The 18,458-nt window shown below is 38.9% G+C and overlaps 1 protein-coding gene across 1 annotated transcript in view; it reads left to right on the top strand.

Moving 5' to 3' along the window:
* The first annotated feature begins 7,832 nt into the window (after window positions 1-7,832).
* The window catches only part of F13A1 (coagulation factor XIII A chain), a 101,091-nt gene continuing 90,465 nt past the window's right edge, over window positions 7,833-18,458 (top strand). Inside the window, exons 1-2 of the mRNA XM_026715054.2 lie at window positions 7,833-7,927; window positions 8,467-8,642. Of these exons, the coding sequence (XP_026570839.1) occupies window positions 8,492-8,642 (151 nt within the window). The 5' untranslated portion in view covers window positions 7,833-7,927; window positions 8,467-8,491. The remainder of the gene's footprint in view (window positions 7,928-8,466; window positions 8,643-18,458) is intronic.

Genomic DNA, 18,458 nt, shown 5'->3' with positions numbered 1-18,458 from the left:
TAACCTGATGGTGGTGTGATGGCAGCGCTGTGGTCAGGATGCAGTAGTACAGGCTAACTCACTGCTCATTCCAGGACTAAGATTCTGACCAGCTCAAGGTTGACTCAGCCTTCTATCCTTCTGAGGTCGATAAAATAAGGCCCCAGTTTATTGGAGGCAATATGCTGACTCTGTAAACCACTTAGAGAAGGCTGTAAAACACTATGAAGCAGTTATATAAGTCCAAGTGCTATTGCTATTATTTTATTGGGGTTACATAAGCAATCTGTTCCATTTTCACTAATGGAAATCAAGATTATTATATAAACAATCTTTATTTGTGGTAATGACTAATATAACAGAACAATTTTTCCCCCAGTGAAGTATATGCTCAGGCTAATGTAAGAGACAAACTGCAAAAAGGAATTTGGATTTGTCGAGTCTCAAACAGTCCTCCCCCCATATATGAACAAAGCTTTCAATATAGTGGGCTTTCAGCATTTCAAAATATTGAGCCAATGAGTTTCACTACTTTGACAAATCCTGCCTCTGGAAAACTTCACTGCTTTGTTTAGTTTCTGCTAGAATTTGTTTTGTAGATTTACTTTATGGGGAAAGAGATAGAAAAGAGTGATTTATTATGCAGCTCCCTTGTGATCTTGCTTGCTTTTTCTTGTATGAACCTGTAGTTTTCTCCAAATCCACAATCCACACCCTTTTATACTTATGTTTCCTTGGTTCTCTGCCTGTTTGTCTGACCTATAGCATAATCCTTGCTCGGTTTCAATATTCGGTATGTCAACAGTTATTTAAACTCCACTTTTGTTCTCTTTAAGTCTTCCCATCCCTTATTAAAATTATTTCGATTACCACTTATTTGCATCTTGTGTAGAGCGTATTTGATTGCCTTTTATTTCCATCTTGTGTAGAGTGTACATCTTGACTTCTTTGAGTGAGCGTTACAGAAACAGTAATAGTGATAGTACATACATTTCTTAAAGTTTCCCCCCCCCTTTACGTGCTGCAAAAGTATATACTCTGTAGTATCTAATTCCTAGAAAATGCTAACATTGCCAGTGAATTATGCCATTAAATCTCAAATTCCAGAAACGAAAGTTAAAGGATGAAGGACTGATAGGTCTTTAATACAAAACTTAATTTTTAATCAGTTCTAGAAAGTTTTTATTGTTTTGTAGGAGTGCAATAATTTCTGTATTACTTCACTACAACATCTCTTAAAGCTGCCTTTGGATGGTTTGGTTGCTAAGATGCTCTTTTTTCCACATTTTTTCTTTATCCTATCCTTCTTAATAGAAGTGTAAGGAAGCTCTTATAAAATATCCTGTAGTAAAACTCTTGAAGCTCTTTTGTTCAAATATTGCAGGGTGTTTCAATTCTGGTCATCCAAAGCATGAAACAGGCACTAAAGGTGCTAGATTATATCTTGTATTTGAAGCTTGGACCATATCAAATCATATCTCCAGTTAGTTTGCATCAAACCACGTGGCATTTGAACCTAACATTCAAATCAGATGTTGGGTTAATTTCTTACCCTTATTGCTTATTGCCTGAAAAATGCAAGGAATATTAACAGCCTATATTAGAGGTGGGAACTGTGCTTATCCAGCAATTTCTCAAATATAGTCTTCCTAAATATAGATGATAAAAGATACTAGGACTTATAGTTAAGTACATTGTTAGTTATGTACCCTCCATGCTCCATATAAACCTGTTTGTTTTAGGAACTAAATGTCTCTCTATAGTATTGTATCTTTATACAATAAAATATAATTTTATTTTTTGTTTTAAATATGGTTTTACATTGTGTAAACTGCCTCGAGTTGCCATGGGCGAATAGGTGGCAATATAAATTAAATAAATAAACAAACAAACAAATAAATAAATAATATGTCCATGGAGATTCTCAGTCATCCAGGTCATGGTTGTCCCAAATATGCTTTTCAAAAGGCAACAGGGCTTTCTTTATTTTTTTCCTTGAAGATGTTTTGCTTCTCATCCAAGATAAGAAGAAAATATGAAAATCCAAATTTTCAACCAACACAACATACAATACTTTAAACCCAAGAATACACAAAGGCAGGAATGTGTCTTCCTCAAGGGTAAAACACCCAGCCACAAAGTAATCCATGTGATATATGCAGTATAATGCAATGAAACATGTGCAGGACGGTACTTGGGAGAAACAAAACATCCACTTCACTAATGCATAGCACAATATAGGAGAACAAACCCATCAGGATAAGATTCAACATTTAAAAGACAAAGGCTACACTTTTGAAGACAGCAAAGTCCACATTCTGGACAGAGAGGACAATTGGTTTGAAATAGGGATAAAAGAGGCTTCCTCTGTTAAAACTGAGCAGCCCTCTCTCAACAGAGGGGGAGGGATATGGCACTACCTATCTCCTATCTACAACACAATCCTTTCAGCCGTTCTGGGAGAGTTTTGCACTCTGATTCAGGTGACCCTGAGGATACAGATCAGTGGTGGTATTCAGCAGGTTCTGACCAGTTCTGGAGAACTGGTAGCAGAAATTTTGAATAGTTCGGAGAACCAGCAAATCTTACTTCTGACTGGAGATTTTACAGTATCCTTCCCCCACCAAGCCACACCCACAGAACTGGTAGTAAAAAAATTTGAATCCCACCGCTGATACAGATAAATGCCCAAGTGGCCTCAATGACTCTCAGACTGCTAACAACCAACCTTCAGAGTGCTAACGACCAGATGCCTGCAAGGAATATAAATCCTTCCATTCTCCACCATTCAGTCAGAACTGCAGAAGTTTCTTGGATGAGAAGCAAAATGTCTACAAGGAAAAAAACCAAGAAAATCCAGCTGCCTTTTGAAAAGCACCTTTAGGACAATAAATACAATACTTTATCCGCAAACATGTGAAAAGAATGGCTATCACCGATTTCACATTGACCCATATCTTGTTTTCTCTCTCACATATGCATACTAATAACCCCATTTTACTTCCTTATAGAGATATGTTTTCATCAATAAGCTGGAAAATAGATTCTGATACATCTTAAATGTGGGTTTCCCACAATTATTTTCAGACAATCCTACTAAAGGAGATTGATAACAGCAAAGTCATAGTCAATTGGATTGAGATGGGCAGCTCTATAAATTGAATAAATAAAAAAATAAAAATCTGTGGTTGGAGCAGCTCTGCTACTTTTGCCAATTTAATTTAGTTTTCCCAATCTCTTGTTCTCTGAATGGATTGGTTTATGGTTTCCATCATCTGCAGAGAGGTGCAGAAATCTCACTAAATTGCCTTTTGAATTAATGAATGCAAATCTGTAAGACAGTTGTAGAGTGATACTTCTGTACTTAATGCAAAGCATGTGCACCATTGCTGAACCATTTCAGGAACCAACCAGAATTCTGTGTATCCTGTTAATTTGATAAGTTCAAAAAAAATTGAACAATAATGGCTACCAAACATTCTAAATGGCCAAATATCCCATTCTCACCTGGAGATTTATTAGCAGCAAGTTGCAGAATTAAATTCATCACATTTCTGAGGCTAACAATAAGGGGTATATGAGACCAATGAAGAAGTTCATATTTAATAATCTGAGATTGTCAATTAATAACTATTTTTAAAATACTGTGGAAATGCTATTCCCAAAGCAAATGTTGGTTCTATTTGTTATGATAGGTTTGCTAGCAAACACAGCAGATCTTAGTGATTGATTTCTAAAATACACTTTAAATGTAATTCTTAGATTTGATGACATAATTGTTTGGAAACCTCTCCTTTCCCCACAACATTTTTTTCTTCAAATATTTCCATAAGTTGAAATGGGGATTCATTTACAAACATGTGGGAAGGAGGATAAATATCTTACCATTACAGTCAAACCACATAATAGGATTTAGTATTCCTCTTGATAACACTCTTTCTTCTGTAAGGACAGAATTAATCTCATTAAGTGTTATTGCAAGTGTAGGAAAACAGTTTGTGGTGAGGTCAGTCAGCCAAAAAATGAGATATGTAATTGTAACATATCATCAGAGGAAGGCAGTTTGCTAATGACTTTTGTTGTGGTGCCACCCCATTTAATTATCTAATGTTGACTAATTCAGATTCCCCTATAGATGCAATGGTCCTGTGATTTTCAGATCCCTTTTATTAATGTCATAGAATCCATTTGAAGTGGTTGATGTTCACTGTGAGAATTCTGTGTTTTGATTCCTGTGTGTTTGCGTGAAGCCACCTACCAGTACATTGGACCTATAACTGAGAAGAATGTACATTTCTCTTTGTTCCTTCCTATTGAAAAGCATAGGAATTGATTTATTATGTTTTTTACCAAATATACGCTAGCATCCTCTCAAATTACAAATCATACATAATCAGCAATCTGCTGTCAGTTAACTGATCAAATGATTAAAATTCCAAGTTTAGATATTGGAATGAAAATACCTAACTAATGATGGAATCAATATCACTGCTTTCCAACTGTTTTCGTAAAGATTGCAAATACAATTCTGAAATATTACATTAGACAAAATCAGGAGGTCATATGTATTATTTCCCAGATCAGCCTTCCTCAAATCCTCGTACATCCAGAATATCCCAAATGGCAATGCTACAAGGAAAATGGAATCATAGTTCAAATTGATCATTCTAGAACAGGGCTGTCAAACTCCCGGTCTGCAGGCTGGATGTGTCACGTGCTGGCCACACCCACGCCTGGTTTAGCGAAGGGGAAAAAGACCTCGATATGTTATGTGATGCCGCCATGATGACGCAAGTTTGACACCCCTGTTCTAGAACATGTTAGGTTTGGAAAAGCTGCTGTAAGGGAGTCTGAGCACTTTTTAGGGCTTATACTGAACATTATGGAGACTTACCATCATCCACTGTAAAGGAAAATGTCAGCTATCATGCCTATTTATTTGCACATTTATTTTGTGGGTAGTAAACACTAAATTTGGAATTATACTAGTGTACAACAAAGAGTTAATATGTGGAAAAAGCTCAGATTTGAGCTTTTTTTTTCTATGACAGTGTAAGTGGCAAGGCAATAATACTTTCATGGACTGCTTTTCACTTATGGTGATCTGAACCCTTGCATCCTAAAAAATGTGGTAGCAGATTGGTTACAGACAACTTGGAGCATTCGCAGAATCTGGAAGATAAAATTCCCTCATACACATTTGGAGCTAGATGTTAGCTGGATTAGTCTAGTAAAAACAACTGAGGCTAAATCTAGGAGAAGTCCAAGCCTGTGAATACTGAGGAAAGGGACAAACATTCTCTGCAGCATCAACTTTCCACATGTGGTTTGGATTCCAGCCCTGCTTGGCTGATAACAGAAGGCTAAAGGAAGTGGCTAAAGGAAGAATAAAGGTAGTGATTAGGGCAACTTTTAGAGAGGGTGGCCTTCCTGCCTTGACAAGGATAATATCTGCCCATTGAGGCAGCTATCACACCAGTTTTCAGGTTTTTGAGAAGGTGATAGGCCTAAACAGAAGCAAATGATCTGGACACTTTTCGTTTGTCTTTTGTACAGACTAAGGAAGAAGTCAGGACCTAAAGATATTTAAAGAGGCATGGTGGCACAGTGGTTTGAGAATGCAGCATTGCAGGCTAACTCTGCATTTCATGGCCAGGAGATCGGCTCAAGGACTGAGTCAACAGTCTTCCATCCTTCTGAAGTTGTAAAAGAGGACCCAGATTGTTGGGGGCAATATTCTGACTTTGTAAACTGCTTAGAGAGTGCTGTAAAGCAAAGTGGTATCTAAATCTAAATCTATATAAATAAGTGCTATTGCTAAAGTTCAGAACATCCAAATAATGTTCAGAAATCACTCATAGAGACATCTTTCTAATTCACTGAACTATGAGAAGAGAAGGAGGTGGAACATAGGTAGACTTGCAAGAATATGATATTACAGCCAATCTCAATCAAGATACTAAACATACTATGGAGCTGATTTCATGAACTGGTTTATCTAGTGAAGCTTCTGAAACTGGCCTTTTCTGACTTGTTGTAGTCTCTGCCCCTAAAGAATGTCAACATCAAAACCTGGGGGAGACATCTTCATATTGGCTTCCCTCCTTTGGAATAGTGTACCCCTAGAGCAGGGGTGCCCAAACTTGTCAACTTTCAGACTTGTGGACTTCAACTCCCAGAATTCTCCAACCAGCTTTGCTGGCTGGAGAATTCTGGGAGTTGAAGTTCACAAGTCTGAAAGTTGACAAGTTTGGAGACCTCTGCCCTAGAGTGAAAATGGCTCCTTCCTTGCTATTGTTCCAGTGAGCCATTGTGATCTTGCTTATCAGAAAATCTTTGCAGGATAGTATAAACAGCTGAATGCCTCCATATGGTGTTTTGGAGTTTGGAGAATTAGTTGACTTGTTGTAGCCAATATGAGGGGAGAGAAAACAAAATAATAAAAAAAGGAAATAGAGTCAGTTGACCTTTGTTTTCTAATCTTGCTGTCTTTGAACTGGGAAGATTTAGAGACGGCTTTATTATAGCATTTTCTCTCAACTTCCTACCACGGTAGAAGAAATTGGTCATCAGATATTTAAAAGCCTAGATTTTAAAAATCTGTATGTGACACCAAAAGAATCAAAGGAAGCACTAGGCAAAACTTAGAGATTGCCCTATGCAATGATCCAGCCACCATCTTTATCATCTGCCAAAACAGTGGGAGGTCAAAAGAGTTTGCATGTAAAATGTATCTTTAAATGCAAATACTGCAATATATGACTTTTGCATCCAAATGATTAAAAGAGAGGCTTAATTGAATTTCAAAAAGCTGTTTGGAATATCTATTTCAGATTCCATCACTTGTATCATATCTGTAATTGCTAATGACTTTGAACTCTCTGAATCCAGTTCTGAGTCTGACTTGAGTTAAGAACACTTTCGAATTTTCATAATCTTGCTTTGAGATCATCTTATGATATATATGTTGCACATCCAGTACAGATATACAGGCTGTTCTAAAGGCTGAGAAAGCCTATTGTTCATTATAGTTTACAGCTATATTCCAGGATAGTTATATTTTCCATCCTTCAGTTTCTATGTAACCCTTCAAATGATCAGTATTAATTTGCTTCTCAAATGAGAATCAGATGGAGAAAAGCTAAGAAGAGAAGTGGAACAGATTAATATTCAATTGAATCCAGAACTTTTTCATTTAGGATTGATGAATAAACATATAGAAAAAAAGCCATGAACATTATTTCAATATATTGTTACTGTACTGTGGCAAGATTATTAAGTGCACAAAGATGGAAAGATTCAGCACCAGCTTCCATGGAGGAATGGTTGATAAAATTGACAGGACTTGCTGAGAAGACAAACTAATTTCTTTGATTAGAGAAATGACAATATTTATATTTATTGGTGGCTGGAAATTTTTGATTTTTTTGTGTATTTTTTTTTAAGTGAACTTGTGATTTATGGTTTTATGCTTAGACAGGATAGATTGCAGAAAGAAGAGACACATGATGTAATTTTAGAGAGAAAGGTTAAAATATAATTGTACTTACAACTGCTGTGAAAAATATCACAAGTCACTTTGTTATATATTTTTTCCTTTTTCCTACTTTCTTCTACACTTTTTCTTATTGCACATTTACCTTTTTCTTTCATTTCTCTTATTCCTCTGTTCTATTTTAGTTTGTATTAGTTCTTATTATTGCTGTTAAAACTTCTGTTAAAAAACTATTTTTTAAAAATAGAGAAGAGGATCAGTGCAAGCCTTCACAACTCTCCTCTTGTTTTATGATGACTGTCATGTTGCTGGCATGAAGGGTGGGGGGATGGAGGAAGGGAGTGGTAGGGGTGGAAGAGGCCATATATAGCATTTGCTCAAGCCTAAATTTGGACAGAGTTTGCTCTATTTGTGAAACGGAGGAGAAACAAGGCACACAACTTCTAAGACAAGGTATGTTCATTAGAATTCATTCTAATGATCGAATTTCATTGTGCTATTAATTACTGTAAAATATTTTGCATGATTGCTTGAACTGGTGCTTGAGAACAGTTGAGCTTAGAGAACATATTTATGAGCAAGCTGTAATAAATCATTGAAAGCATTTTCAGGAAGCCTCAATATACATACCATAATTGACCAAGGAATTGTGAAATCCAATGAGTTTCATGTACATTTTTTTTCTTTCTGGTAGTATGTATAGGACTAAAGAGATAGCATGTTTAGGGTTTTTTCTTTTTTTTGAAGTTGCATGCTTTTTTTAAAAAATGGAATCCTTGAGTGTTCTGATATTACTAGAAAACAGACCATGTTCTTTTCTCAGCTTTTTTGTCATATATCCATATATCCAAGAGAAATGTATTGGAATATTTTTGTGACATTAGCTTGCATCTATTTTTCTACTCTTTGTTCCCCCTACGATGGCATGACCACCCTAGTGTAGAGATGGTTTGTTCACATTAACTTTTTTCCTCTTCGCTTCCTTGATGTAGGGGAGGCATCAGTGAGATAGCTACAATGTCAGAACCAGCGGCCATTGAGAAGAAGAAAATTCCAGCTGGTATGAGTGGGCGAAGGGCTGTCCCACCCAATGTTTCCAATGAAGAAGAAGATGAAGTACCTGAAGTAGAGACAATTGGTGTGATACCAAGGGGATTTAAGAGAACAGGTATGACTAACCACTCAATTTGGAACTAATCAATACACCTGAGAATTTTTTCTTCACTTTCCTGTCAGCCATAAGGTTGTAAAATATAAAAATTCAGACAGAATTCAAGGGTGCGACACCTGCTTTTTCTCTTAGTGATTAGCAAATTGCAGAATATATTGTCATGGGCTAGGGAATACATGGGATATATTCCCTTGCAGTACTATAATACATCCTGCATGCTTGCTACCCAGATATACCCCTCTATTAGGCACTTCCATAAGGGGGGGCTTTATTGGCAGTTCAACCCATCTCCATGCCTGATCATGTATGCATTCTGGAACGGAGTTTATTTATGGTTGGCTTTGTTGCATTAGTTGAAAAAACATTGCAAAATTAATCTTTCTTGAAATACTGCAGTGCTTCAGCGAATTCCTTTTTTTCCTACTTTTGATTTGGTACCTAACAGCTTTCTTGCCCGTGTAGAGTTGTTCCCTGCATTTTGAGGTTAGTGGGAATAGGCGTGATCAGAGTTTGGATTTAAAGAGTTTCTATGGAAAGTGGAAACTCAGATGGTGTGGAAGGGCCCATTGTTCCCTTTAACATGCTCTTCATTTTTCTTCTCAGTAGTGAAGAGAAATGAAAGAGAAAACAGAGAAAAACTGTTTCCATTTGAAAGTCTCTGACCATTTTTTCCTTGAATTCTATAGTACACAAGAGACGTATAAGACTATTTCTTGTTCTTATTATTCAGACATACCCATTAAGATCATGACTTTATTATTAGGGCCAAAATGTGTCATGCAGTTTTTCTTTTCAGAAGGAAGAATAATTATCATGTCATATCATATCATATCATATCATATCATATCATATCATATCATATCATATCATAATTCCTCCTCCAGTCATTTTAGCTCAGGAATTCTGGGAGTTGAAGTCCACAAGTCATAACTTGCCAAATTTTCTGAAGACCTTTAATCTAGAGAAAGGGGAAAGAAGCACTAAATAACATACCGCACATCTCTGTATATTCTTATTTATATACTTAATTTCTATAGCTGCCATTTCAATAAATGGCTCTGGACATCACATCATAAATAACATAAAAAATAAAGCATCAAAAGGCAATACAGAACCAATATATATGGTCACTGAGTTAAACTATCACCACAGAAGTTAATATAGTGAAGAAACAAAGCCCATCACACTTTCAGACCTAGACCGGTAATGAGCTCTTCATGACCGTATGAAAGGCCAACAGGGTTGGAGTCATCCTCATCTCCGAAGAGAGAATATTTCAAAGGGCGGGGCTATGGCAAAGATGGCATGTCCCCTAGTCCCTGCCAGCTGACATGCCTTGGCTTGGCAGTAATACGCCCAACTTGCCGAATTGAATTGGACAGGTAGAAACAGCTAGGAGACAAAGATCCCTCCACTAACCCATGAAGGGCTTTAAGGTAATAACCAGCACCTTGAATTACACTGGAAACACACTGGCAGCCAATGTAGCTCACACAGTAGTAGTGTTGAACATACATGTGTTGCATATCTGACACCATTTACAGCTTGTGCCGCCATATTTTGTACTGGCTGAAGCTTTCAAATATTTTTTTAAGGGCAACCCTGTGTAGTGTGTTGTAGTAATCCAGATGAAGAAATCACAAGAACACGAGTGGCTCAGTGGTGGGATTCAATATTTTTTTACTACCGGTTCTGTGGGCGTGGCTTGGTGGGCGTGGCAGGGGAAGGATACTGTAAAATCTCCAGTAAGAGGTGGTATTTGCCAGTTCTCCAAACTACTCAATATTTCCACTAGCGGTTCTCCAGAACTGGTCAGAACCTGCTGAATACCACCTCTGGAGTGGCTGTGATCAAAGACTCTCGGTCCAGGGATGGGTGCAAAATGATGCATAACCAGAAGGTCCTCTAGTCATGGCTGCCACCTGGCCTTCCAACAGGACCTGTGAGTCCAGTGGATTCTCAAATTGTATACCGGCTCTCTCTGGGACAGTTTCCAGACTGTCCCATTCCACGAGAGATGGAAAAACCTTGTCACCAGAAGGCCCTCATGTCCAAAGTTATTCATTTTTGTTTGGGTTGAGTTGACACACATTGTACCTCATCCAGGCCCCTACAGGCTCTAGGCACTGGAACAGGACAACCATAGCATTGCTCAGGTGACCTTGGGTGGAGATGTAAGGCTGGGTACCATCAGCATATTGATGATATTTCACTCAGCAGTCTCATGTAGACATTAAATAGGGGAGAACTGGGCCCTGGGGCACTCCACAGAGCAGGGGCTGTGGGATGGATGTCTCACCTCTCCTGCCAGTCAACACCAACTGGAACCGATTCTGGAGGAAGAAGAAGAACCAGTGCAATACATTGCCATCCAACCCTCTAATCCAGAACTGATTCAGAAGAATCAAGAAGGTCAAGGGTAGATGCACTACCCCTATCATCATCACCCTCTAAAACATAGACAGCAGAAAAACACAGCACACTACAAACATTTAAAATACAAAATATAGCCATGGAAATGCCTAGCAAGAATTTGTTAGTAAGGATGTAAGGTAGATTAGTTTTGAAAAATAGTTCCTGAGCTGTCATTTTAAAAAGCAAAACAAAAAGACCTTTTTTTTAAAAAAAAAGTTCTGAATGGCTCTTGGGATTGTTGGGACAGGACAATATTGGTAGATGCACAGGTTCAGATAGAAGAAGACAGCCTTTTCAATAGTCTGTCCATAAACTATTCAAGCTCACCACCAGCACTTTTAAGATCAGAAACAAAATAGAAGCTAGTGCATCTGCTGTGTTATGGAATCATTTGCCTCTATCCGTAACTTCTACTAGCAAATGCGTGGTGGCATTCCAGGAGAAGTGTGGGTTTTTAATGCTTTTCGAAAGTAACCATATATGGAATCTATCGCACTAATTCTGATATGATAAGGTAAAGGAACGTAGTGAATTTAACTGTCATCAAATGAGAAAGCTGGAAATTTGAAAGTGAGTGAGTTAGATTGTGCTTTATGCGCAGGGGAATTCCCCAGCCAGCTGGGAGTGGAAGTCCACCTGGCTTAAAGTTGCCAAGGTTGGAGACCCCTGCTTTATGGCATCTTCCTGCTATTTACATATTTAAAAGTTCCTGTAACTGCACATACATAGGCTTGCTAAAATGCAGTTTGCAAAATGTATGGTATGGGGCCCACTGGCATGCACACGGGCACACACAACGGCACACACACAAACATTCATGGAAAAAACTTGCGAATGGAGCTAATCCTCGGCTTACAACCATTCACTTAATGGCCATTCGAAGTTACAACGGCACTGAAAAAAAAAAGACTTATGACCATTTGTCACTGTGATGACCATTGCGGCATCCCCGTGATCATGTGATTTACATTCAGATGCTTGACAACTAACTCACATTTATGATGGTTGCAGTGTCCCAGGGGTCACATGAGGATCCCCTTTTGTGACCTACTGACAAGCAAAATCCATGGAGAAACCAGATTCACTTAGCACCCAGGTCACTAATTGAACAACTGCAGTGATTCACTTAACAACAGTGGCAAGAAAAGCCGTAAAACGGGGCAAAACTCACTTAACAAATTTCTTACGTAGCGACATAAATTTTGGGCTCATTTCAGACGTGGTATTCAGCAGGTTGTGACTGGTTCTGGAGAACCGGTAGCGGAAATTTTGAGTAGTTCAGAGAACGGGCAAACGCCACCTCTGACTGGAGATTTTACAGTATCCTTCCCTGCCACGCCCACCAAGCCACGCCTACAGAACCGGTACTAAAAAAAATTGAATCCCACCACTGGCTCAATTGTGGTTGTAAATTGAGGACTTTGTAATCAGGATCTATAGGAGAGGAGAGGTAACGACAGAAAATGGAAGGATGAGGTTACCAGATTAACTGGTTATACTACATAAGGTAATACAGGTCTGAGATCAGTTGTCTCCCAATTGCCCCGAGAAGCAGATGAAATGGAAGATTAACACGGCAGCAGACCCAGCCGCAACAGGCTATTTGGTGACATGGAGCAATATGACCTTTGTCCACTGGCAACAGCAATAAAATTGAGTGATAGTTACCAGTTGGAAGGAATTGGACTTAGGAATTGGAATTAAGCGATCCAGGTCAGAAACAAAGCAAAGGAGCACTTGAAAATGCAGCAAAGCCAAGAGGTTGGAAAGATAAAAAGTTGCAGCCCAGTCCTGAAGACCCTTATAGTCCTTTTATCTAGGGGAGGTTAAAGAACCAGCCTCAATGACTGGAGCCAATCCAAAGGGTGATACCAGGAAAGCACTTCAGGCAATAATAGATACAGTTCGCACAAGCATGCGACAGATTTGAGTCAGGCTTTTTGGAGATACTTAAGAATCACATTAACAAAACGTTTTCATTTGGAGCACCTCAGAAACACTGCCCCTTTTTATTTATTTTTTGTAACTGGTTGTTGACTATTTCATTAGAACATCTCTCATATCATCTCGTGACTTATTTTGCATCCCCAGAAGGTTCCACCATAATTTTATAGGTCTCTATATCTTTACCTTAAAGGTCCTGATGTATTTGTAACTATGATAGCTAGTGAATACCATTCATGTTTATGCTCCTTTTAAAGTAAAGAACTTGAGATTGAAGATAGTCTACCTAAAATTGAGCAACGGTATATAATAATAGCCAAGGCTCAGAGGTGGTATTCAGCAGGTTCTGACCAGTTCTGGAGAACCGCTAGTGGAAATGTTGAGTACTTCAGAGAACCAGCAAACGGCTGACAAGGTTATATATCTGAACTTTGGCTGTTCCATACGATTTTCAAAGCTAAGGTTATAGATAAACTTGCTATTCAAAAATATTGTATTTCATTAACATTAATTTTTTTTAAAAATAGCATCAAAGGTGATTGCAATGTTTTTAGAGGAGTGGAGGAGGGGGTTTTTTTGGTGTGTGTGTGCTCTATTTGAGAGAAAAACTCATCCTTTGATAGCTCTATGTATTTGGATTGGGAGCATTTTTTTTTTCACTGATGCCAACCTACTACAAATAGCCTATTATTTTTTTAAACCTGTAAATTAATGCTAAAATTCCCTAAAATGATTTTTTCAGTTTTAATGTCTTGGAAGAAGAAGCCTTCAAAATGAGCTGTCCATTTGCTATTTCAATAGAGGGTTAAGAAAACAGCCCTTGACTCCAAACAGAATTGTCAACCCTTCAGATTGCCCAGTTCAATCTGTTTTCATTTTGCTTAATATGACTCTGATCAGTATTTTTCGTCATTCATTTGTTCTGTGTTTAATACCCTCAAACTTTTCTAAGTGTGCTTTGTGATTTTTCACTGTTGTGCATGTGCATATGCGTGGCAGACACACATATAACATTCAGACATCATTTCAAGCATGGCTATCATCATTCTGGTAGAAATCCTAGGAGGAGTTCCTCACATAAATTAACAACAATCTTGTCAGGGTTGTTGTAAATTGGCTGCTGGCACATGTACAAGAGAGTGAAGTGAACAGATGGTCCGGGTATGAAGAATCAGTGGGGGGGTGTACTATTAAAGAGAACCTGTTGCCATGGAGATGTGGCCTCTCACAGGGAGTTGGTCCATTGGGAAAGCTGTGCTGAATGCATTCTTGATATGCTCGATGAGCTCCAGGTTCTTTTGTCCAAGGAACTGGTTAACATGTCAAGGTCAGGTGGCTCATGGACAGCCAGGGACACAGCACATGAGTTTTTTCTTAGAGCTATTGACACAATGTTATGTACCAGTGAAAATAGATGACATGCTTTTCTAGAATTTTTGCTGGTGTTCCAGGCAAATTTAGATGTTTGGGAATTGCTGTGGATAAATGAGGCAGGAGGGGAAGGAAGTCTTTATGTGTAGGTCAATTCTTTAGATACAGTTCAGTCCTCCTGCTTCTGTTAGAACAGGGTTGTCAAACTTGCAGCCCGCAGGCCAGATGTGTCACACGCTGGCCACGCCCACACCAGGTTTGGCGAAGGGGACGACATGAGTTTGATACCCTTGTGCTAGAATGTATGAAGGGGATTTCCATCAATAATCTTGGTTTAAAAAATTCTCACCTCTTGACTATCATAACATGACATTTGCAAATTTAATAGAAAGGAGAAATATTTCATATTCTAAAATATAATCACTTTTTTTCTGTAATGGGATAATGCTCATAGATTAAAGTGAACGTTCTCTTTGGAAAGAATATAGGAGAAGGCAAAAAATATTGTTCCTGCAGAACTCTATGTGGGCAGGGTTTCTTGTGGCAACTAATGGATCCACACTCAGAGCAACCGGGGTCATTCGGCTAATTAGTTCCTAAAATATTGTTTGTTAAAAAAAAAAAGACCTTAGCACTCTGCCTGCATTATTGTGAAATTCATGTACAGTTGAAGGCAGATTAATCATTACATTTTGAGGTTATGTGATGAAAGTTCTCGGATGCCAGGGTATTCAGTGTGACATGAAAATCAGCAGAAATATTTGTGGCTTGTTTGTAACGTCAGCAGAAGTATTAAGAAATTTGTAACCCGTGAAGCCCTAATTCTGCTTCAAAAAAAAAAAAGACAAATGAATATGAAAATATAAGAACATAAAAATAATCAGGCCAATACCCATCTTTATCCAGCATTAATAAATATGATGCTAGCAGTAATATTACAAAACCAAGTAGATCGTATATCTAAATAAAGTAATTTTGCTTGTACAACAGCTCAGGACTTCAGATACTCCTGGAGCGCTCGTAATGGTACAAACATTTTCCTGTTCAATTGTTCTTGTGAAACTGAATTTGGGACCTGTGTTGCTCATAACCTTCAGATAATATTGAATCTCCAAGATTAGTAGTCCTGCATAAGAACTGTCCATAAATCTATCCAACTCCCCCATTTAAAAACATCCAAATTAGCAGCCAGCACTACGTCTTTTGATAATGCATCACAGACATTGTTACTGTGTTTCCTTATGTCTGCTCCAGGGGTGGGCTGTTGTGGGTTTGCCGGGGTTCAGGCGATCCTCTAGCTAAGATTCTGTGCAATTCAGTGAACTCACAAATCCCACACCTGGCTGGCCCTGCCCCCCCCTGCCCCTCCCCTCCCACGAGTCCCCACGTGGCCTGTTTTGGATGCCAGGTAAGTACAGGGGCCGCATGGAGGCTTGGAGAGGATGAAAAACGGGCGTCCTGGAAGTTCCAGAAGGCTGGAAACGGAGGGCCTCCGGAGCCTGGGGAGGGTGAAAATGGTCCTCTCGCTGTGGTACAGGAGGTCGACTAGGCCAGGCCCACCCATCAACCAGGCAGAGAACTGGTGGCTGATATTTTTGAAGTCCACTCCTGGTCTGCTCTAAATCTCTTTCTAATCAACTTTATTAGATGATTGCTGATCCTTTGAGGGCAAAGTGGTTCACTTTGTCCATGTCACACATAAATTTATACACCTCCTCAATTGTGGCTCTGCCATCATTTTTCCCACCTAAGACTCTCAAACTTTCTAGCATTTTCTCATGGTAAAGGAACTTGAGCCTTCTGACAACTTTGGTTGACCTCCTCTACACTATTTCCAGCTGCTTTATTTCCTTTTTCAAATAATAATGAGATGCAGTTGCTCAATAGCTTTATACAAGGGCATTACAGATGCAGAGATACAATGGAGAGGTTTAAATTCATTACAATGTTGGCGGCTTTATTTCCATTTTCCTTCTTACATGATTCCTAGGATGGAATTGGCTGCGCACTGTGTTGTCACTAAAATCTCCATTATGATTCCCTAAATCTTTGGGATATTAGTTATAAATAGCATATAAACTATTAGATCTTGGGGAGAAGGGTTCACAGTTTCACATTTACTTGTATTAAATTTCATTTGCAATTTGGTTGACCAATCACCCAGTTACAATATATTCTTCTGGAGTCCTTCTAGCCACATTGGGTTTTTATTGCATCAGCAGTGTACTATCATCCACAAATTTGGTTCACTGCTTATGACTAAGTCAAGAATATTTACAAGTAACTTTAAGCAAGATCCCAAAATAAATCCCTGAAGCACATCATTTCTTCCTTACATCTTTTGAGAAAATTGCCCATGTATTCCTCATCTTTGCTTTCTTTTTTTTCCAGCCAGATCTATGTCTTTAGAATGTCACTGTGTATTCATATCTAACAGAATTTTGCATTTTTACACATATAGAATAGAACAGAATAGAATAGAATAGAATAGAATAGAATAACAGAGTTGGAAGGGACCTTGGAGGTCTTCTAGTCCAACCCCCTGCTTAGGCAAGAAACTCTATACCATTTCAGACAAACGGCTGTCCAATCTCTTCTTAAAAACTTTCAGTTTGGAGTATTCACAATTTGTTCTGGCCCAAGCCTCGTTCAAATCAAAAAAATGCAAAACAGACATAAAAGCAAAACCCTTTTTAATGTGTCTCTGTGAATTCCGTTCATTCATAGTAAAATGCTATTAAAACTAACTGTCCCAGATAAAAGCAAGCCCTGTCAAGGTTGTGCAAGGCTGCCAAGAACACAAGATAAATTGCCAGGAAATATTCAAAGCCAAAAGTTTCCGAAAACAAACCAGGATAGACTGAACTTCCATGATAACTTGAAGTGCAAGAACTTCTTTGCTTCCTGCAAAGAATCCCACCTCTGAGGGCTGGCTTTTATCCCTTAAGGGAAGGGGCCATCACCTTGCAGCCTTACTCCCAAGTCGCCTGTGCTGCTGCAGCTGCTCTTTCCTTTGAGCAGCCCTGAGCAAGCACACACTGGGCACAGGCTCCTCGGGGTCCTCTGCATCACTGCTGCCAGACTCCACAAGCTCCGAAGGCAGCACCCCACTCTGTGATAGTCCTGGCCCCATCCCTGAAACACACGCAGGCCCCTCATCTGAGTCCTTGCTCTCAGAGACCTCAACTGTCCGCACCTGCTGCTAACGAACCACAACACAACTTCTCAAGGCAACTTTTGTTCCATTGATCAATTGTTCTAACTGTCAGGAAATCTCTCCTTAGTTCTAGGTTGCTTCTCTCCTTGATTAGTTTCCATTCATTGCTTCTTGTCCTGCCATCAGGTGCTTTGGAGAACAGCTTGACTCCCTCTTCTTTGTGGCAACCCCTGAGATGTTGGAAGAGTACTATCATGTCACCCTTAGTCCTTCTTTTCATTCACAGAGTCTCCCTTCACCCTCTCCTCACTATATTCCATACATGGACCGCAAAAATAGAGAGGACCAGATTTTCAGAAAACTTTGTCTCCTGCCAACTAGTGGCAGATTTATGTAGCTTGAGGAGCATCATGTGAGAGAGACTTGGGATGCTGTGCCAGGGTGAGGAGGGGTGGAGAAGTTGCTTTGTAGACATAAAATCCTAGGGCTATACCTGGTATTCCTTCTCCTACCGCACTCCTATGTATTTTCAAGTATAAATCAGAGTGTAGCCTTGGTATTAGCAACTGAGGTTTTAAATTGGAGATATTTTGACGTAATTGAGGATGACCATGCTCCAGGAAAATAAAGGGTTTCTCTTCTCTTGAGATTTGATTCATATACTACTTGGGGCAGCAGAACACAGTTTAAATTACATTTTGGCAGGGTGGAAATATCTACTGGGAATATGTGTTATAAAACCCAAATCAGCTTGCAACATGGATTTATTAGAATGATACTAGGTGATTAATCCTTTGGGAGCTACTGTCCTGAGGTTCTTTAGTCTGTCTAAAGACGAGCCTTATTAAAGTGTTTTTGCAATGGCCAATGACATAAAGAGCGGTATATTTTCCTAGACTAACCACAGGACTCTGCTTCAACATTAC

Source organism: Pseudonaja textilis, chromosome 3 (assembly GCF_049901715.1).
Source record: "Pseudonaja textilis isolate UNSWEBS1 chromosome 3, rPseTex1.2, whole genome shotgun sequence".
NCBI classification, from domain to species: Eukaryota; Metazoa; Chordata; class Lepidosauria; order Squamata; family Elapidae; genus Pseudonaja; species Pseudonaja textilis.
The sequence above is the reverse complement of the archived record's forward strand: the minus strand, read 5'-3'. Positions and strand labels throughout refer to the sequence as shown.